Source organism: Bubalus bubalis, chromosome 14, assembly GCF_019923935.1.
Source record: "Bubalus bubalis isolate 160015118507 breed Murrah chromosome 14, NDDB_SH_1, whole genome shotgun sequence".
Classification (NCBI taxonomy): domain Eukaryota; kingdom Metazoa; phylum Chordata; class Mammalia; order Artiodactyla; family Bovidae; genus Bubalus; species Bubalus bubalis.
The window spans coordinates 64,850,848-64,874,191 of record NC_059170.1 but is presented as its reverse complement, the minus strand read 5'-3'; the positions used below and the strand labels follow the sequence as shown (position 1 = coordinate 64,874,191).

The 23,344-nt window shown below is 39.6% G+C and overlaps 1 protein-coding gene across 28 annotated transcripts in view; it reads left to right on the top strand.

Moving 5' to 3' along the window:
* The window catches only part of PARD3 (par-3 family cell polarity regulator), a 579,687-nt gene that overhangs the window by 539,581 nt on the left and 16,762 nt on the right, over positions 1-23,344 (top strand). For all 28 annotated transcript variants that reach the window (XM_044928208.2, XM_044928201.2, XM_044928194.2 and 25 more), the window contains one exon: positions 21,976-22,096. In XM_044928208.2, coding sequence (XP_044784143.2) covers positions 21,976-22,096 — 121 coding nt within the window. The remainder of the gene's footprint in view (positions 1-21,975; positions 22,097-23,344) is intronic.

Genomic DNA, 23,344 nt, shown 5'->3' with positions numbered 1-23,344 from the left:
AAGAGAAGGATCTCAAAGCTCCTTATGATTTGAGTGTTCTTCAGTTCTTTTAAAGTGGTCCTGTGATAGTAAACTAGAGTCTGCAGTATAAAATTTATTTGAGTGTCGGCTGTTCATTCCACACTGTGTAAGAAACACTACGGTTTCCTTTTCTTTGCCTTAACCTTCCCAGCCAGTGTCTGAACTAGAAGACAGGAAAGCCAGACAGTCCAAGGACAGCCTGAATGTTGTTCTATGCCAGTTCTACCAATTATCTAGGAAATGATTGAATATTCCTTTTTTTAAAGCTGGGTTTGTTTTTTAAATGGCATTTGAATAAAATGTTAAATGCCATGATGGAGATCAACACACACCCAAACACTTAATTGGACAATCTGTGTTGTCCTGGCTCTAGCATTTTGGAAGAGTTCTGAAGTTGATGACTTTATTGTATTCGAAAGTCTCTGTTAGCTACAGGGAAATTTTTTCAAAGTAACTGAAAGATCCTGTGAAAAATCACATAAAAAGCATGTTGGGTCTACAGGGTAAAATTAAAGGATTTAACTAGATATCTTTTTTCATCTTCCAAAACAAAATCTAATCTTGATCCTCTGTAAAGCCATTTTAGGTTAAAAAAAAAAGAAAACTATTACGATATTTAGTTGGCACATTCATTTGGTGCCAAATTTCTAAAAATTTCTTAGTACTATAGATAGATAGCTATAGCTATATATATATATATTCTCTAGAATCTTGTGTTTTCTATAAGTAATACATAGATCACAGTTAAACTCATTTTACAGTATTTGCAGTCTACTGTTACTATTAAGCTAACTATAAAGATTTAGAATTATTATATCTTTGCTTCTATGAGCCATTGTTACTGTGTCATGGCCTTGTCTGGCGCCAACTCCTTGGTCAGAAACGTAACCTCCAATTATAAGATTGCTCCTATGGGAAAATGTGATTCACTTTATGATGTGGTTTTTAGGAACACACTGTGGCAAAAAGTGGAGAATGCCTGCCTTTTTTAAAATATAAGCTTTTCAACCCTTTGTACCATCAGTTACAACTTGGCAAGATGTGATATGACTAGGATTAGAGGTTATTCATGGATTGAATTTGACTAGTCTCAGAGCATGCCCCCCACAAGTGGATACAAAAGGGGTAACAAATGTATATGTCAAACTTAAGCTTTAGTTGGAAAGTTTGGTTTTCCCAGGTGGCTCAGTGGTAAAGAATCCACCTGTCAATGCAGGAGACTCAAGAGATGCGGGTTTAATCCCTGGGTCAGGAAGATCTCCTGGAACAAGAAATGGCAACCCACTCCAGTATTCTTGCCTGAAAAATTACATGGACAGAGGAGCCTAGGGGGCTATAGTCCATATACACCCATGTTTTGAATGAAAGTTTTACTTAAAATGTTATCAAATAAAAGATTTCTGTAATGCTAAACAGCTTGATCTTCCAAACACAGATTATGGTCATCGTTACTGATAAATTCTGGCTTTTCTCTTAAAAATTCAAAACCTCGTTTTCCTTTTGTGCTCCTTTTGTTCATTAATTAGACTTACATTATTGGTAAAAAATCTTTAAAATGATATTTTAATTGCTTCTAAAATCCTGAGATCTTAGTTACAAGATTAAAAGGACAAAAAAATAAAGCTTATTAAGTTTGGGGGGTCTTTTTTTTTTTTTTTGGAAAGTGCTTAAATTAATTGAACTTGTCCAATCAACTTTTTTTTTTTTAAGTCTCCTTCATAGTAATATCCATTGGGACTTAGAAGTTACACAAACTGAGTAACTCATCTGTAAAGAAATACTGAGAATATAGTGAATGGTAGCCTTCATCAGGAGAGGGCACATACTAGACTCTTTCTTGTACTCTTTTCTGGAGAAGCGTTAACCAAACTCTTGGTGGAACGTACTTGATAACAGATATTCACCTAACATCAGGGAAATGAGAAGGTTAGAGACTTGGACCTAGGATACTCAAGACAACAGTATATCAGAGCTGTCGTGTTTAGTTCACTCAAACAAAATTTTAAGTTACTCTAAAATTTCTTTCAATTAGTGAAACCTTAGCTCTCACGAAAGGAACTAGATTGACAACCCCTGAGGATACTCTACTTTATCACCAGCACAGCAGCAGATGCCACCTGCCAGCAGTCCAGGTATCACAAGCCCAAGGCCCAGCCTGAAGGGAGCAGAGAGGCTAGTGTTTGCACCCGTGGGGGTTCCCTGCAATGAGCCTTTAGCAGCAGAGCCTGCCAGGTTACTTAAGGTGCTGCTCAAACTGGGCACATTTTTATATCATGAGATCCCCCCTTCATAAGCACCATCCAGCCTTCCTTTTTGCTTCTCTATTGCTGCAAAAAGTAAACCCACTCCTTTCCTAACAATATTTGTTGGATTTATCATATATATATTCATCCCTCTTCTCTTTCAACATGTTCTTTCTGTATCTGATCCACTGTCATGGCTTAAATATGCATGGCATGTGTTGATGGCAGCTGATATTCCCTTTGAAATCGCTTCTTTCCTGAGCTACAGGACCAGATGTATAGCCTACTCCATGCCTCTCTCAGAAGCCATAGTTTTCAGTGTTTATCAAGTGCCTGGGTTACATGCTTTCTTAGACATCATCTCACATTATTTGCATACACTTATTATTAGCCAAATGTTATTTCTATTAGAAGAGTCAGAATAAATAACTATTCAAACTAGGGAAAGAAAGTCTAGGCTTTATAGTCCACACTCAATAGAGTGGTCATTGTGGACCTCTACGTACTGTCGTTAGCGAAACAAAATTTATTCTTGTAGGAGAATTGACCATGAGATTTCTAAAAATTATTGGAAGCAGTTCTTCAAAATAGTTATTAAAATGAAGTTTAAAAGAACTTGCAAAAGTAAAAGGTATATTAGAAAGTTGAACGAGTAATTTTAATTGGACATTAAGTATATCTCAGAGTTTATTGGTAGCTAAGGCAAAAAGGACAGCATGAAAACCATCCTCTATGACAAAAGGAATTGTATGAGTTTATTTGGAGAAATGCTCTCATTAGCACTAAATTCCAGGAGTCATTTTTAACATACATACTTGTAAAAGGGAAATTGTATAACAAAATGACCATTTTCAATGGAAGGGTTGTATGAGATTTATTAATGTTTTTATTATGATCAATTGTGCAATAAATGGAAAGGTATGAGGTCATATATAGGAATACCTTCTCTAGTGTTATATATTAGAAGTAATTTCTCACATATATATTTTCTAAAATTAAAATTGTATGACGAATTGGATTATGTTTGTATAGGGTTTGTAAATATAGGCAGGTGGATTCTTTACCACTGAGCCACCTGGGAAGCCCATACATATGTATACATATTCTTTTTCATTGTGGTTTTTTATAGGAAATTGAATACATTTCCCTGTGCTGTACAGTAGGGCCTTGTTGTTTATCTATATTATAAATACTAGTTTGTATCTACTAATTCCAAACTCTTTAATTTATCCCTCCCCCACCTCCTTTCCCCTTTAGTAACCATAAATTTGTTTTGTATATCTCTGAGTCTGTTTCTGTCTTCTAAATAAATTCGTTTGTGTCATATTTTAGATTCCACATATAAGTGATATCATATAATATTTGTCTTTCTCTTTCTGACTTGCTTTGCTTAGTATGATAATCTCTAGGTCCATTCATGTTGCTACAAATGGCAATTTAATGATGTCTTAAATTCAGCAAAACATAGTTATAATTGTATACTCATTGCATACTTCTTATATTTTAGTACAGTTTGCAACACACACAAGAAACAGACTATATTGATTAAAAGAAAAAAAACAACAACAACTAGATTCTGGCAACAGAAGAGCAGTGGATTACTTCTCCAAGTTTTTGACATGTTATTGGAAAGATTGAAAATCAACTCCTTAACTGAATCCCTGTTGTAATAAACCCTAGTGATTTGATGGAAACAATTTTGCAAAATTTGCAGTAAGTTTCATATATATTTGTGTTTATCAAAAACACCTTCAAATTTATTACATGTTCTGCAATTTACCTATCTATTCCATGGACTCCATACATCTTCACAAAGTTCTGTAGATAATGTCGTGCCAAGACCATGGAGATGACATTTTGATGTCAAAACAAAATAATGTAATAGAAACCTATAGAAGCAATGTTGCAGTGACAAAGTGAAATGTCAGTAGAGGTCTATTGTAGCATGATGTCAAAACGAAATGTCAGCCAAAATCCATGGAGACGCTATTGTGATATCAAAATGAAACAATATCAGTGCCAGTCTGTAGAGACATTACAGTATGAGAAAAGGCAAAACAATATCGTTGAGATCTGTGACTCCTGAGACTCAGTGAAGCTTCATGTCAGGTTAAGTGGTTTGTAACAAACATGGGAAATATTTTGGTGTATATTTTCTAAATCCTTCTTTTGCCACTCAAGAAAATATCCCAAACTAGTTCTTTAGTATAAATGACTGTGTTAGAAAATTGCTAATGTTTACATCTAAATCTATGTCAAAGTCTATGTCTACATTCATTCTGGCCTTCTGTGCTACTGTACACATAATTAGTTCTGTTTGGTCTTGGCTTAGCTTCTCTGCACACCAGTACTTGGACATCAGTTGAACATAAAAATATGGGACAGGCGGTGTTACAATCTGCTTGTAAGGGACCACACTGGGCTTTAGCAGCTGCTTTGTCCCATTTCTTTCTCCTCTGTCCTCAGGTGTAGCTGGCACCACTGTTGCCTTGAGGAACCTTCAAGCATCAAGGCTGGTTTTGAAATGTACACCTGAATTCTCATGACCTTTACCCCTCCCACTCATGGTTCAATAGCACCTTGGCTGGGTAGTTATTCTGTTTTCCAGCTCTTCAACATTAATTGAAAGATAAAAAAAAATTCTGTGTTTATGGCAGAAAAACAAATCTTTATTAAAATCTGTAATCATGTTCAATTAGGGTTTTTTCCCCTAAAGAAAGTTATTTAAATGAATTCAGTGTCAGGTTAGAGTCTTTGAATACCACATTAGACATAGAGAAGTGAAAATTTCACCATATAAATCACCTTACAAAGGTCGACATCTTAGGAATCAGCGAACTAAAATGGACTGGAATGGGTGAATTTAACTCAGATGACCATTATATCTACTACTGTGGGCAAGAATCCCTTAGAAGAAATGGAGTGGCCATCATAGTCAACGAGAGAGTCCAAAATGCAGTACTTGGATGCAGTCTCAAAAGTGACAGAATGATCTCTGTTCATTTCCAAGGCAAACCATTCAATATCACAGCAATCCAAGTCTGTGCCCCAACCAGTAATGCTGAAGAGGTTAAACAGTTCTATGAAGACCTACAAGACCTTCTAGAACTAACACCCAAAAAAGATGTCCTTTTCATTATAGGGGACTGGAATGCAAAAGTAGGAAGTCAAGAAACACCTGGAGTAACAGGCAAATTTGGCCTTGGAGTACAGAATGAAGCAGGGCAAGGGCTAATAGAGTTTTGCCAACAGAATGCACTGATCATAGCAAACACCCCCTTCCAACAACACAGGAGAAGACTCTACACATGGACATCACCAGATGGTCAACACTGAAATCAGATTGATTATATTCTTTGCAGCCAAAGATGGAGAAGCTCTATATAGTCAGCAAAAACAAGACTGGGAGCTGACTGTGGCTCAGATCATGAACTCCTTACTGTCAAATTTAGACTTAAACTGAAGAAAGTAAGAAAAACCACTGGACAATTCAGGTATGACCTAAATCAAATCCCTTACGATTATACAGTGGAAGTGAGAAATAGATTTAAGAGACTAGATCTGATAGAGTGCCTGATGAACTATGGACAAAGGTTCATGACAGTGTACAGGAGACAGGGATCAAGACCATTCCCAAGGAAAAAAAAGTACAAAAAGGCAAAATGGCTGTCTGAGGAGGCCTTACAAATAGCTGAGAAAAGAAGAGAAGTGAAAAGCAAAGGAGAAAAGGAAAGATATACCCATTTGAATGCAGAGTTCCAAAGAATAACAAGGAGAGATAAGAAAGCCTTCCTCAGTGATCAGTGCAAAGAAATAGAGGAAAACAATAGAATGGGAAAGACTAGAGATCTCTTCAAGAAAATTAGAGATACCAAGGGAATATTTCATGCAAAGATGGGCTCAATAAAGGACAGAAATGGTATGGACCTAACAGAAGCAGAAGATATTAAGAAGAGGTGGAAAGGATACACAGAAGAACTGTACAAAAAAGATCTTCATGACCCAGATAATCACGATGGTGTGATCACTCACCTAGAGCCAGACATCCTGGAATGAGAAGTCCAGTGGGCCTTAGGAAGCATCACTATGAACAAAGCTAGTGGAGGTGATGGAATTCCAGTTGAGCTATTCCAAGTCCTAAAAGATGATGCTGTGAAAGTGCTGCACTCAATATGCCAGCAAATTTGGAAAACTCAGCAGTGGCCACAGGACTGGAAAAGGTCAGCTTTCATTCCAATCCCAAAGAAAGGCAATGCCAAAGAATGCTCAAACTACCGCACAATTGCACTCATCTCACATACTAGTAAAGTAATGCTCAAAATTCTCCAAGCCAGGCTTCAGCAATATGTGAACTGTGAACTTCCAGATGCTCAAGCTGGTTTTAGAAAAGGCAGAGGAACCAGAGATCAAATTGCCAACATCCACTGGATCATTGAAAAACCAAGAGAGTTTCAGAAAAACACCTATTTCTGCTTTATTGACTATGCCAAGCCTTTGACTGTGTGGATCACAATAAACTGTGGAAAATTCTGAAAGAGATGGGAATACCAGACCACCTGACCTGCCTCTTGAGAAACCTCTATGCAGGTCAGGAAGCAACAACAGTTAGAACTGGACATGGAACAACAGACTGGTTCCAAATAGGAAAAGGAGTACGTCAAGGCTGTATATTGTCACCCTGCTTATTTAACTTCTATGCAGAGTACATCATGAGAAATGCTGAGCTGGATGCAGTACAAGCTGGAACCAAGATTGCTGGGAGAAATATCAGTAACCTCAGATATGCAGATGACACCACCCTTATGGCTGAAAGTGAAGAAGACTTAAAGGCCTCTTGATGAAAGTGAAAGAGGAGAGTGAAAAAGTTGGCTTAAAGCTCAACATTCAGAAAATGAAGATCATGGCAGCCGGTCCCATCGCTTAATAGCAAATAGATGGGGAAACAATGGAAACAGTAGCAGACTTTATTCTTCTGGGCTCCAAAATCACTGTAGATGGTGATTGCAGCCATGAAATTAAAAGACACTTACTCCTTGGAAGGAAAGTTATGACCAACCTAGACAGCATTTTGAAAAGCAGAGATATTACTTTGCCAACAAAGGTCCATCTAATAAAGGCTATGGTTTTTCCAGAGGTCATGTATGGATGTGAGAGTTGGACTGAGAAGAAAGCCTGAGCACCGAAGAATTGATGCTTTTGAACTGTGGTGTTGGAGAAGACTCTTGAGAGTTCCTTGGACTGCAAGGAACCAGTCCATCCTAAAGGAAATCAGTTCTGAATATTCATTGGAAGGACTGATATTGAAGCTGAAACTCCAATACTTTGGCCACCTGATGGGAAGAGCTGATTCATTTGAAAAAACCCTGATGCTGGGAAAGATTGAAGGCGGGAGGAGAAGGGGATGACAGAGGATGAGATAGTTGGATGGCATCACCGACTCAATAGACAGGAGTTTGAGTAAACTCCGGCAGTTGGTGATGGACAGGGGGGCCTGGTGTGTTGCAGTCCATGGGGTCACAATTGTCGGACACGATTGAGCAACTGAACTGAACTGAACTGAACTGATATAGGTCAAAACCTTCTTTTCCACATTTTAAATGATTTGTCTGAAATTCAATATTATTGATTTTTTTTTTTGGTAATTTGAAAAATCCCTGAAGTTGAGAAAGAAAAAGTCAAATGAAAGAAAAGAAGCTCTTCTATGAATACTATGGCAACAAAAGAAATATTCTTTTCTCATTCAGCTACAGTATAATTCTAAAATGTATAAATATTTAAGCAAAATGATACAATGGAGTTTCCATTAACTAAAAGTCAATTAAGCAGATCCACAATTAGCCAATGAGCATGCAAATTGCCCTTTTTAGGAGAAAGAAGTAGGTGCATAAGGAGTGCCATTATGGGGAATTTGTTTAAAAAAGAAGAAAAAAGTTAGAAAGGTGAAAGAGCTTTGGGGGTAATACCTATAGTCAATAGAGTACGATTCAGCTCAATTTCTTCCCTTTTTTCTACTCAGAGTAGTCAGTAATCAGAACTAAAGGCCATGAGAATCTTAAAACTTTTTAAAAAGTTAAATGATACTCATTTTTCCTTCTTTCAAAGATGATAGAGACTTTAGTGCTTTCTGTAAGGATTTTTGAACATAAGGATTGAAACATACAAAAAAAGATTTTGATAAACTTTTACTTAATCAGAGTATTGACTGGTTCTTCTAAGACAATGATTATTTGGGATCTCATGATAGGTTTTTTGGGGGGCTTCCCTGGTTGACTCAGTGATAAAGAACCCACCTGCCAATGCACGGTTCGATCCTAGGGTTGGGAAGATCCCCTGGAGAAGGAAATGGCAACCCACTCCACTATTCTTACCCAGGAAATCTCATGGACAGAGAAGCCTGGTGGGCTATAGTCCATGGGATCGCAAAAGAGACACTACTTAGTGACTAAACAACAACATTCCACATTTGATTTGCTTGTATTAATTCACATGTAGTAGCCATAAAACTATGCTCTTACCTGGAGAATGATATCAGCTTCGTGGTGACGTCTGTGAAGTCTGGAGCTGTATTCTAAAAGTATGCTCTGTAGCTGGGGCACGATTGCACAACGGGAAAGTCATGATGCATTCTTTGTCATGAGTACCAGTTTGGGCAGGACAATTAAGAGTGGATCCCAGAAAATACTGAAGTAGAGGATTAAAAATGATAAATCATAACCATCAGTGGGAGTAAACCTGTATAATAAACATAAAGCCCAACTGTGAATTTCATCACATGTCAAAGAAAGGAAAACTGTTTTGAATGTTAATGTTAGAACATGTGTTTAGGGGAGAAAGTTTGAGGATTTGGGTAAATCATTAAAGTAGGATTTACTTATATTTGGAGCCTTGCAGATTACAAGGGCAATGCTTTAGAAACTGAGTCTCCAAGTTTATATATATGTGTATACACACGTGTTATACATATGTATAACACAAATAAAAATATAAGCATAAAACAAAAAGCATCATTAATGATGTCCACCATTAATTCCAAATCAATATGGTCACACATTTTGTGCTTTCTTATAATAATTCAGCTAAGCATGGAATGAGAAGTTCAATGGATTGACATTTTTGTCTCATTTATTTCCAGATAAATAATTTGTAAATTAGGTCATGGTCAAGTCATGAATAGAAGAAGAGTAAATTGTTAACTAATAATTATGAATTTAACTCAGAGCACAAATAGAAGTAAAAAAAAACAAAAATTACCAGTCAAAAAAAATTCTAATGCTCTTTAAAATGTTTGAAAATAATAGATGAAGACTCTCTATTTGGGCCCATCCAGTGTTCTGTTTTGTAGAAAATGAATAAATTTATGTTTCTACTTTTATTTTAGGTATCAAAACCTTCTAGAGTTAGGCACTCATGAAGCCTACAGGCATTATATCTTCCGTTACATTATTTTCCACTTTAAGTCATTTCAGAAAAGCCATATAGAATTTAACCATTATTTAGAATTATGAGCATAAAGCATTTCATTGCATTAGAATTTCTATCTTAAAAAAAATCTAAGTTTTGTATAGTATTTTGCATTTATGCTGTCATTAAAGACAGAGAATGCAAAAACAAAGACATGTTAGTCTTAAATTCTATGTAATCATTTCATGATTAAAGAATTAAAATAATGGTTCTATAATTAGTTTCTATGCTTGTATGATAAAACCTCTGTAATGTGAAAAAGAACATGATAATCGTTTTATTTTGTCATCAAAACCCATCAGGTTTTGTAATTTAATTTCCATTGCTTTTTTATTTCAAATTTCCATAATGTATTCCTGATATTTTCACTCTACTTTTAGTTCTTCAAGGTTTTCACCTGCAATATTAAAAATCCATTCACTCTTTATTCAGACACCCAAATGTATATTTTAGTTTGAAGAATAGACTTTAACTGTAGGTCACAACTCACTAACCTTTGTATTCTCAGTGGTTTTATTGAATGAAGAGTATAATCCATAAACTTTCCTCAACTCTGTAACCCATTAGAATAACCTTACATGTCCTTGCCATTTAATAGACAGTTCAAGAAAATCACACGATTTATGAAAAGTAAATGCACTTTGGGCATTAACCCCAAATTATAACTGGTTCTTGCATTGTGCAAAGAAAAATGACATATGTGGTTTCTTATAGGCAGTAACATTTTATTTTCAAGAGTGCATTTAAATTCAAAGGTATACCTGGAAAACATTTTCTCTCCCATCATTTATTCGTAAAGCCATACAGAGTTGCCCGCTAGGAAGACTCAACGCCTGCAGGACTCTGCTTCTGTCTACAGCTCAGCACTCTTCTCTCACAGAGGCTTATATAGGTTCAGTATGAATTTCTCCACCATCCTGGGGTTTTAGATTCTAACATTCACCCTCACAATATTCAAAGACTGTTTAGCAAGATTTATTAGAACATGATCTCTTTGATAATTTTACATTGATGATTTTTTAAAGCTTGTTAAACAATATTACTTTTGATATGGAGTTTTACCATTTGCCTCCCTGGAGGTGTGACTGGAAGACTGAGCAACCCTTTTGGGTAGCAACCAACTTGGATTATTTCTGTGAAATTTACTAGTCAGGAGGAGCCACCTCAGGCTCACAATGGAACGTCTTTTTTCGTGTATTTATTGTTGGGTCCTGAAATTATGTATGTTTATGCATGTGTGTATTTTTTGCAACTGGAGGAATTCCCCTCGAAAAAAGTAAAGCTACATTTTTCTCACTCCTGCCTGAACCCAGTGACAGGCTAATAAGGAAGAATGATGATAGTAATAAAAGGGGGCGAGGGGTACATTCCTGAGATTCTGCTGCTGATAAAATGATAGCCCTTTTACCAAATGACCACAGAGGGACTCGGGCTAGAGCCTTAGTCCCAGGTCTTTCTGATGGAGAGAGGTGACCCTCCCTCTGACGCATCACATCAGAAGCAGATGCAGTATTAACAGCTTTGGTGACCACCTTTTCAACCCAGAGAACAGAGCTGTATGTTTTTAATTTGTTATGATTTATTACACTGAAATTGGTGTGAAATGGACAACAAATCATAGCTGTCAGAATCTGAAAATGAATTTTATCAGCTGAGGAAAGTAAGTGCCTTTGGGATTTGCATAAGTTTCTCATAATTCTTTTCATATTACAGATGATGAGTAAAACTGTGAAAATAAACCGAAAATGACACGATATTTCCCAGGTAGCTAATTTCACATGTACACATAGACATATATAAATATAGCCATTTAGTCTCACTGTAGACTTTCCCTGTAATTCAAGGTGATTTGTACCTGCTCATAGAAATATTTGTCTAAAATCCTTAGAGTAAACGTTAAGACTGTTTGTTACATCTCATAAATATCTGGGATTATCTACAGAAAAATGCGAACATTATATTATAACAAGGTATTCACCAACTTTATTTTTTCACTGTACAAACTTGGAAGAGAGAATTTATGCCAGTATGAAAATACTAAGACTGAAGAAAGATCTATCCTCAAATTTCAGATGTTATAAATACCTTTCAGCATCACACAAAAAAACTGCCCTTGTTAGAAACTAACTTTGCATGCATAATTAATTTGAGCACCACATTCCTACTTCACAACCAGAAGAGAAATTGAATTCAGGTGTTTGGTGAACATATGGAGAATTTACTGTGAATTTATGACCTGTGGTTTGAGTGTAAAACCCCAAGATACTTGCTGATAAAACTTAATGAAGCTTGTGCAGAGGAGCTATTTTTATTTGTAGTTTGGTAATTGATACATTTCTTGGTTTAACCCTCCCACCCTTTCCCCCATTCCTCATAAATCTTCCAGTCTGAGAGGTAAAGCCATAGCAGAAAGCCAGTTCTCTCAGCCAGGTTGCGCTAAGGCGTGTAGCTTAGCTGAAGTTCAGAGTTGGCTTTGTCATGGCATTTTAGTCTGTTCCTTCCTTCCCTTTTAATTTAGCAATTTATGCTTCTTTGCCTATACAGGGGACAGGAGACAGGGCCTTGGGAGGAAGTGTCTCCAGGTTCCTCTAAGACGGGGTCCCCAATCTCTGGGATCTAATGCCTGATGATCTGAGGTGCAGCTGAAGTAATAATAATAGAAATAAACATGTACATTACCATATGTAAAATAGATAGCTAATGGGAAGTTTCTATATAACGCTGGGAGCTTAACCTGGTGCTTTGTGACAACCTAGAGGGGTAGGATGGAATGGGAGGGAGTTCAAGAGGGAGAGGATGTATGGTTACTTATGGTTGATTCATGTTGTTGTATGGCAGAAGCCAACACAATATTGTAAAGCAATTATCCTCCAACTGAAAATAAATTTTAAAAAGAAAGAAAGGAAGTACACAATAAATGTGATGTGCTTGAATCATCCCCAAACCATACCCTATCCGGGTCTGTGGAAAAACTGTCTTCATAAAATTGATCCCTGGTGCCGAAAAGGTTGGGGTGGGGACCACTGTTCGGAGAGAAGCAGAAGTTTTCAGAGGGGTGACACCACTTTGCCTTAAAGAAGCAAAGATGGGATGCAATGTAGCTCAGTGTTAAAATACAGGCAACACGTTCATTGCCATTTAGAGGTTGGTTTTTTTTCCCCCTAGAATAAACATAGCTTCAGGGACAGGAACCTGCCACATGTACCCTACCATCTCTCTCTGCTGCTTTGTCTGGCCCTAGGATTTCACAAAGGATGCCAGGAAAGAGAACGCGTGACATGCGCTCCGTTTTACCATACGGGGTGTAATGGGTTTAATGAGAAACCTGTGTTTGCTCACTAATTTACAGCAATTAAGAACTCAGATCTGACATCTGTAGATTATAACTACTTGTCTGGCGATTACAAGATCAGGAATATTTGATGGAATTGCTAATCAGTATGGAAAAATATCTGAGTGAGAATAGTGCTGTTTACCTGCAGCCCCTGAACAGCATTGGTTCCTGGTCCCCGAGCCAGCATCCCTTGTTAGTTTAGTAACATCCCCACCCCCAACACTTTAGTCATCCCTGTTCAAGAACTTGTTTATATCCACTTTATCATGCTGACAATCTGTCTGTTTTGAAAGGATTACAACTCTGTATATCCACGCGTGACATCACAGTCAGACATTGCTTAATGATCTGAGACGCTTGTGGTCATCACTGGCTGCCTGTTTCCAAGCTGTGTGACAGGTCTGCCCTACATGTTCTTCTAGTGTCACTGTTGGCCTGCTCCAGTCCTGGTGTCTGATTTAAGTGACATCCTAGAAATAGTTGAATTTTAGACTTGCCATTGGTATGAATAAAGGGACTAAAAGATTTTCCTTTCCTAGGATGTTAGAAGAATTAATGGAACAAGGGAGGGAAATAGCCTTTAATTTTTCTCCAATGAAAATGTTTCCAAAAATAACAAGTAATCTTGCAGGATGGGTTGTTCCCATAAGGTTCTGGATCTTTAGTCTTTCCATCTGTGTAAATACTGAGGAAATCAATAAAAAGATACACTTCCCTTATAAAGTCGACTAGAACCCAGGAACCTCACATGAAGGCTGAGTTGTTACCTGAAGACATCGCCAAGTCTTGGAGAAGACAGATGTCAGCAGAACAGGATCTGAGTGCAAATGAATGGAGTCCTGGAAGCTTTAATTTACTCTCTCCTTTCTAAATGTGCTGTGCTGCAGACCATAATGAGGGTTCAGCATCTTAACTGCGGAATCCTAGGATCTGGAGAAGATAGGTCTTTGAAGTCCCTGCAGGTGGAGGAGAAAGAGTACCTTCAGCAGAAAAGTTGGCAGTGTTCCCCTCTGGTGTGCCCATGGAATACCTGCGGGGAGGTGATAGATATGCACCAGGAAAATGCTTTCAGTGTGAAGCTGTATTGTTTCCACCATCTCAGATATAGTTTGGAAATTGGCTTTTGCATTTTTTTAATTGAGAAAAAGAATAATATCCTCTTGCATCCCTAGTAATTGGATGCCAAGTACAGGTGTGAAATTCACTAGCATTTAGAATAGAATTTTGTACTTAGGCCAAAAAAAGTAAATTGGTAGAGCTGAGAAGTATATAACAAAAATGAAGAGGCTGAAGGTATGAGCTGATATGGTTAACCAAAATTTTTACTATGTACCTATTCTTTTGTAAATTGGGGATTTGAAGGAAATCTGTTACGTACTGCGTGCATGCTCAGTTGCTCAGTCGTGTCCATCTCTTTGTGACCCTATGGACTGTAGCCTGCCAGGCTCCTCTGTCCATGGGATTTCCCAGGCATGAATACTGGAGTGGGTTGCCATTCCTTTCTCCAGGGATCTTCCCAACTCAGGGATCAAACCCACATCTCCTGCATCTCCTGCATTGGCAGGTGGATTCTTTACTACTGCACCACCTGTTATGTACTGAGTCCTTGGCAATCTAAGTAAAACCCATTTTAACCAGGAATATCTCCTTGGGGGTTGTGTGTGACCCACATCCTAGCTGGTTACCAGCCTCTGCCAGAAAGAGAAAACTAGAATGAGTCCTTGAGTTTAGTTTTACCAAACAACCTGGTTGAGGGGTCTGTTCTCACTACACTCTGGGAAAACCCCCGCAATGCTGCTTTGACCTTATGAGGGCTGATTACAGAGAGCACAGAGTCAGAGTGGGGTGTTTTGGTGAAGTGATGGGGAGTTTGACCAGAGGAGTCATCCTAAGCCATTGGATAGACTTCCATGGGGCGTTTTTGGCTGTAACTGGTGTCGAGAGGAAAGCATGCTCTGTTGGTTGCATGCATTAAGATCTGGCAGTTACCATCTTTCACTGACATCTTGTGCAATTATATTTACTTTGGGCAATTTTTCTCAAAGACCGAAACTTTGGAGTGGCTAACTGTATAAATGGTAGCTGTGAAACTCATTCCTAAGTAAGTTTCCTCTCTCTTCCTCTTTTATCCAGCAGGCTTTGCAACAGGCAGTATTTATTAGGTTGCAAGTGTCGGCAAGGCATAGTTCTGTGGGCCCTTCTAGGCCACTCGATGTTTAGTTAGTGTGTACAACCCCTTCGCATTGTTAAAGGGTGGTGTGGTGGTGATGGTGGTGGGGGATATGTGTGTGTGTGGAAGAGAGACAGGTTTAGGGAATTTATGTGTTATCTTTTGTGGTCACCAGGGGGAGACCCACCATGCAATCGCATTGCAAATCCCTGTTTGCATCACATCCACTAACATCCTACTGGCCAGATCAAGTCACATGGCCAAGGCCATCATCAACGGGTATCTGTTTTCTTGCTGGAGAGCAAGTTAACACAGACTCAGCAGCTTCAAGCAACACATGCTTATTGTATCAGTTTTCATGGGTCTGGAGTGTGACAACAGCTTAGCAGAATCCCCTGCTCAGGGTCTCATCCTGCTGCAGCCAAGAGGTCAGCCAGCCTGTGTTCTCACCTAGAGGCTCCTCTTCTAGGGAAGCACCACTTCCCGCTTTTGGAGTTGTTGGCAGCATTCAGTTCTTGGAAGCTGTAGGATTCATGGTGGCTTTCCTCTTCAGTGCCAGAAAGGAGAGAGATGGACTAGCAAGATGGACCCTGCATTCTTACATAACCACATACATATAATCATACCTATTTCGTGACCTTTGCCACGCTTCTATGGATAGCAGCAAGTCATGGGCCCTGCCCACACTCACTTGTTTGAGTGTGACTTACTCACAAAGGTGTGAAGCCCAGAGACAGGGACTGTGGGACACCTGAAAAGTCTATCCATTACAAATATTTGCTAACAATTTACCCGCCATGGGGATGTGACGTACAAAATATATACGTGCCAGAGGACAAGGATTATTGAGGAGTTAAAGGAATAAATGAACAGGGGCTGCAGTATAAGGAAAGGCTTCAAGGAGGTGGAATTTGACTTCTTCTACTTCTTAGTAGAAATGGAAAGATGGGAAGAAAAGGAAAGGTTATCTCAGAAAGAAAGATATGAGCAAATTTATCTCCTGTCTTCCTTGGGAGCCTCTCTTCTCTTAGAAACTAGAAGCTTCTCCCCTTCCTGAGCCCCTGCATCCATCCCCTCCCTCTGTCTAGCGCCTCTCTTTCCTTTCACGCTCTCCTTCCTTCCATAGGAAGGGAGGTGTGTCCCAAGGAGTTACCTCCTTGGCCAGAACCACGAGTGGTTTTTCTCCCTTGCCCTCTATTCCAGCTTTCTGGATTACCTCTGCATAATTAAACATGAAAATGGTAAAGTATTTTTAGTCCATAAAGAATTCATCAGTTACGTCACAAACGCTTCTATCTCAGCAAATGCTGATCTGAAAAGATAGGTCAGAACTCAAGCTTGCAGGCCAGTGTGCCATGGGTTAGACAACTCAGGAGCAGAAGCAAGGCTCCGTGGACAATGCTAAATGGTCTTTTTTTTTTTTTGATATTTGTTTCTTGGGCCTCTTACTAGGGATCCAGTAGCCTTATCTCAGTGCAGTGAAAGTAAATAGACTAGAAAGGCAACATACAAGATAAGCAACATCTGCAGAATATAAAGTAGAGATTACAAGCTAGCAGGCAACAAACATTTTCTGTCTCACCTAGGACTGAAACAATAAAACCAGCCAATATTTAAAATTAAGAGATGGAAAGACTGTATTTCTGACTTCTCTCTCAAAAAAGCTTAGAAGGCAACATCAGACCTGTACTCTTTCAGGACAATAATCTACTGGAACCAAGTAAGAGCCTCCCTTTGTAGACCAAGCATATTTCCCCCAATTGTCACAGCGCAGTGGGTCTCCTTCACTTCCTAGTTAATTGCCCTGCAGGCATTAGAATTTGTCCCAACTATGACGCCTGCTTTTTCATACTGTTCATGGGCTTCTCGAGGCAACAGTACTGGAGTGGGTAGCCATTTCCTCCTCTAGCATATGAAAAAGCAAAGACATCACTTTGCTGACAAAGGTCCGTATAGTCAAAGCTATGATTTTTCTAGTAGTGATATACAGATGTGAGAGTTGGACCAAAAGGCTAAGTGCTAAAGAATTGATGCTTTCGAACTGTGGTGCTAGAGAAGACTCTTGAGAGTCCCTTGGACAGCAAGGAGATCAAACCAGTCAATCCTAAAGGAAATCAACCCTGAATATTCATTGGAAGGACTGACGCTGAAGCTGAAGCTCCAAAACTTTGGTCATCTGACATGAAGAGCCAGCTCATTGGAAAAGACCCTGATGCAGAGAAAGATTGGAGTCAAAAGAAGAGAGTGGTAGAGGGTGACATGGTTGGATAACATCATCGACTCAACAGACTTGAGTTTAAGCAAACTCCGGGAGATAGTGAAGGCGGGGAAAGCCTGGCATGCTGCTGTCCATGGGGTCACAGAGTCAGACATGACTTAATAACTGGACAACAACAAATGAAGCCTGCAGGCATAGTTTTCAGAGCACTTCCAGTGCTTTCAAATGCATGCAGGTTCCTGGGCCTGCAGTGGATGGACTGACTGGCTCAGAATATCTCAAGGTGAGTCTTAATCAGCATTTTTAAACAAGCGTTCTGGATGATGAGATTCATTTGCAAGACGTGTGTAGTGGTGAGAACCACAGTTATGAAGTTTTTTCCTCATTCAGGGCACCTAAGAAGACGGCTGGAGTACACACGCCTGCGCAGCATGGGTGGAGGATGGGCTCTGATGCTTATCTACAAATAGGATTGTGGCTGCATTTGGCATGGATTAGTGTTTTCAGCTACTTTCATTTGTGAAGCACATCACCGGAGTCCAATCAGAAGTTTTTAAGGCTTAGCACTCTGTGTGATCTACCTCTGATAGGAAAGGGTACATCCCCATGGTAATTGAATGGGAAAGATCTGAGTTCCGTCTAAGTCAAGGTAAGGTTGTACATGTGGTTTACGGATCTCTATAGTGTCTGATCCAATGTACACTTTCTTGATTCTGTTAGAATCTTCATTTAGTTTAAAATACACACACCCATTCCCTCACACACACACACACACACACACACACACACGTGTGTGTGTGTGCAGGTGTATAAACACCAACATGCTAAATGCTAGTGTTGAATGTAAACTGTGTGTATTTTTTTGCATAAAAAGCATCTCTGATTCCTCTCCATATGAGGAGAGTCAATGATCATTGATTGACTGACTGACTCCTCATAAAGAGTTTTATTGTTTTACTCACCCGTCTGATAACTTAGGAGATATCTTTATTATATTCCTCACCAAAAAGTAATAATAATGAACAACTTTAAGTTGGCGATGAACCCAAACGTAAGTTGATTGGGGTCTTTAGGAACTCATCACTAATGCTAATAAGCATTTCAAATTTCCTTTGGCCTTCTTGGCAGAAGAGGTAACCAAAAACTTTGGAAATCCAGATGTGTTATTGATGCTTAGGACCTGCCCCAAGAGGCAGAGCTGAGCAGTTGCAGTGTTACATCTCTGGAAGCCAGAGTCTCACCTGCAGGCTGCCGGCTGCTATCACCCAAGGCTGCTTAATGGGCTCCCAGTCTTTGGGAACCTCCATCCATCAGGAAACCACTGCAGCCTTCAACCCCCAGGTGCTTTACTAGTCTCGGGCAGGTCAGTCCGCTTCTTCTAGACCATAAGAAGAAAGGAAGCAAGGAAAAGAGGGTGAAACTGGTCTCGCCAGCAGCTCAAATTTGGAAATAAGATCGGAAATGACTTCCAGGACTTGTCTTATCCTATGAGAAACAAGAAGGTCACTAGAATTGAACATTAAGGACCCTGGGTCCACTTACCTTGTTGGGAGACTGTATGTTCAAGTAATCACAAATAGTAAGAAGAGGTCTGTTTTCACCAATGGCTTGGACTTCATGGACCTAATAATTATGAGGGTCAAACTGTGCTACATGAAAATAAATAATAGGAAAATATTTCTACTCGGACTTGTAAAATACTTCATCAGGCAAGCCTCCTAAATCCCTCTACTAAAAACTGTGAAGTAGGACTTCTCTGACAGTACAGTGGATGGGAGTCCACCGCCAATAAAGGGACATGGATTCAATCCCTAATCCAGGAAGATTCCACATCCTGCAGGCAACTTAAGCCCATGTGCCTGAACTTCTGAGCCCGCACTCTAGGGACTGCGAACCGCAACTACTGAGGCCTGTGCTGCAATGACTGAAGCCCATGTGCCTAGAGCCTGTGCTCCACACACAGCAAGAGAAGCCACCACAATGAAAGCCTGCACACCCACAGCAAAGAGTAGCCCCCACTAATTGCAACTAGAGAAAGCCCGCACACAGCATTGAAGACCCAGTACAGTCAAAAAGGAAGAACAAAAGAACATTAGAGGAACACTTAGGGAATTCTCTGATAGTCCAGTGGTTAGGACTCCCCCTTTACAAGGGAAGGGACCTGTGTTTGATCCCTGTTTGGGGAACTAAGATTCTACAAACTGAGCTACCTGGTCAAAAAAAAAAAAAAAGCTGTAAAGTTAGCCGGGAACAAGAGTCACAGCTGGAAAGAGGAGTGAGATGAATGAATGCTTGCTCTCCAACTCTTTGTCTGAGGAGTGTACACGCATGCCTATACCCTCATGGTTTTCCCGTGGAGAGTGAGGAGTTCTGTGGATTGGGCATTACACTGGGAAAATCTGTGGGCTGGGACAAGATAAGATGCTGTATATGTGACTTAAAAGCCAGTAGGAATAACAGCCTGCCAGGCTCAGGAGTGTGGAAGGGAAGTCTGAAGCAGTGGAAGGATGCCTCATGTGTCAAGTCGCACATCTTACAGACGCATTAACTTTCCATGTCCTTCAGCTGATCAATCCCAAAGATTTGTCAGAAGAGAAACAAAGGGAAGATGAGTTTTAATTGATGGGAAAATCATCAAATTGAATGTGTCAACCGGCTATTGCAAAACCTCTCATGAAATTAACAGAAATGTGAAGGGGATAGGAACCCACCCAGGAGATGAAGTGATGAGAGCAATCCTGTCTTCTTAGAAGGTGTTTGTGTTATGGTCCTCAATGCTATCGTTTCAATTTGAGATTTTTAAACCTATAGAATCCCTCAAAATTTGTGAAATAATACAAAGACCTATGTTAGTTTGAGAATTTTATATTCTCTTCTCTGACACATTCTCTTTCTAGGCCACCCCTCACAAATGCCATTACCCCAGAAGCTGTGTGGCCAAGAGAAGTCAGATCCACTCTATGTAACCAGGGCAATGTGTGTTCCATGAAGGGACTCATCCTTCTTTTGGCTGACAGCTTCCCATTCTGCCAGCAGCTTGGAGGGTATATGTGATAAATATAAGACTTGGTTCTTGTCCTCAAGAAGTCTGAAGTTTCATTGGAAAACTGTATACCAGATGTGCTTGAGTAGCTGTCCAGATTGGATGTGATTTTGTGCTAGGGAATGGAATCGACCAAAAGCACCGTGAGATTTAAGATTGATTTGTGCATACTCAGTTGCTTCAGTCATGTCCAATTTTTTGCGACCCTGAACTCCAGTACTTTGGCCACCTGATATGAAGAGCTGACTCATTGGAAAAGACCCTGATGCTGGGAAAGATTGAGGGCAGGAGGAGAAGGGGATGACAGAGGATAAGATGGTTGGATGGCATCACTGACTCAATGGACATGGATTTGGGTGGACTCCGGGGGATGGTGATGGACAGGGAGGCCTGGTGTGCTGTGATTCATGGGGTCACAAAGAGTCGGACACAACTGAGCAACTGAACTGAATGGACTGTAGGGTCCTCGACAGGCTCCTCTGTCCGAGGGATTCTCCAGGCAAAAATGCTGGACTGGGTTATCATGCTCCACTCCAGGGGATCTTCCTGATCTAGGGATCGAACCTGGTTCTCTTGCATTGCAGGCAGATTCTTTACTGTCTGAGAGTGTCCAGAAAATTCTGAATTCTAGTCTCACATTTCCCTACTGGCCAGGGAAAGACTGGAAACAGGTTACTTATCTTCTCTCAATGGCAGTTTATATCTGTGTGTGTATGTGTGTGTGTGTGTGTGTGTGTGTGTGTGTTTGTATGTGTGTAAGAAATACTACCTTCTGCACCTATCTTATAAGCTTTCTGTGAGGATAAAACAGAATTCAAAGTTATCAAAATGAAGGCAACAATATTATTAACTTATTGATTCAATTAAACTACCACCTGAAGTTGTTTTTAAACTGTTTTTTATTTATGCTGTGAGTGTGAGCTTTTTTGTTTGGACCTCTGATAATTCATAAATAAGAACGTCATATAATGGCATTATGTAAATAATACTGCGTGTTTGTGAGGCTATAATGTATGGGGTTATCTCACTTGATTGTTAACAACTGTGATATTTAGAGCAGAAGGGATTCGTATGTGCACTTTCTGTATACAAAGAAGCCACAGCCCAGAGGCACTGTGTCTTATTCCAAGAAGGTAGAGGACCTTGGTATTTATGATTTTTCATGCACTGTCCTTTCTAAACTGTTGTTGTTGCCAACACCTTACCAGATTACAGAGAGGAAATGAGGCTTTTAAAGAGCTGTGTAAAAAAGGAATGTCTAAAAAAACTGCTCACCGTCTTGAATATCTGCCTGAAATCACCTCCATAAGTCTTAACCATAAGAACAAAATGAACACATATTTGAAATGCCTAGATATGGTCTTAAAATTTCACTTCCTCCCAAACAGCACCATTTCACAGCAAGCTGCCATTTTTTCCCCAGTAACTGCCATCCACAGATTGTATTTCTGAAGAGTGTTCATTGTTGCCCATTTTGTCTTTCAGCAACAGATCAACTCCTAGCAACCATGATCGGATACAGCGTCTCCGGCAAGAATTTCAGCAAGCAAAACAGGATGAAGACGTGGAGGATCGGCGACGTACCTATAGCTTTGAACAACCCTGGGTGAGTGTCTGGTGCCTCCACACAGTTGTAGGAAGTCCTACAACTTCCCTGCAGTAAAAGCCATTAATAGCTGTGACCTCAGACCTTTACAAAACGAGACGAGATGGAGCCAAATTCCTTTGACCTTTAGCATATTGACCTTTTTCCTCATTTCCTTCTGGGTTTCATCATTGCTAATTTCATTTTATATCTTGTTGCACCATCTGTCCATTGCATAATAGGTTTCATTTGCCTGATGACAAGACACAGCATGAATATTCTGACTTGCAACCATGCCTTTTTTAAAGTTTACTAAACATTTTCTATATACATTTTTCTGAGAATCAGAGCCTAAATAAATTAGTTCTATAGATCTATAGTGTATCTACTCTGCACGAAGTACAGTATTTAGAGATTCTTGATTCTCCCCCATCCCCTATGTGTGTTTGTTGAACCCCGCCATGTATCTTCCTGTAGCTCAATTCCATTTCTTCCTCCCAAAGCCTCCAGAGTGGTCTTTCTACAGCAAAGCTTTGAATGGGCTTCTCAATGCCCCCAAGATAAGTCCAGATTCCACAGTGTGGCAGGCTAATTAATCCTCCCCAATCCAGCCCCAGACGAGCTCTGATCTTGTGTTTTGTCTTAGAGATGATAGCCCATGTGCAGATGGGAGGTGTTGAAGCAGATTTGGGGGTTAAAGATGATGGGAATTGTGAAGACTCTTTAAAAACTTGACGGAGAGAGTCAATTAGAAATGAGTAAATAGGCTGCTGGAGGCAGGAACATCTAGCTGAAGTAGTGTATTAGTTAAGTGTAGTCCACATGGTGGTGGGATCATAGCCAACAAGACTTTAAGGGCTGGGAATAGAAAAATAATTATTTTTAATTTATTTTATTGAAGTAGAGTTGATTTACAGTGTTGTGTTCATTTCTGCTGTACAGCAAATGATTCAGTTTTACTTATACATTCTTTTCCATTATGGTTTATCACAGGATATTGAATAGAGTTCAATATAGTAGGACCTTGTTATTTAGCAAAATAATTTTTTAGATTAATTCCATGATGAGGAATGGCAAGACAGACATGGCAGAAAGTCAAGGAAGGCGAGCCTGGGGAGGATGCTGGTGAAGCACTGCCCCGTCTGGGCAGGTGGTCAGTGCAGCTCAGGGAGGTGTTGCCCTGATAGCCCGAGAGGATGCTGGAGTGGGGGTGGGGTATCAGCAGTCTAGGATTATGAAGCCTAGGAGGCTGTGGTCAAAAGAGTGAGT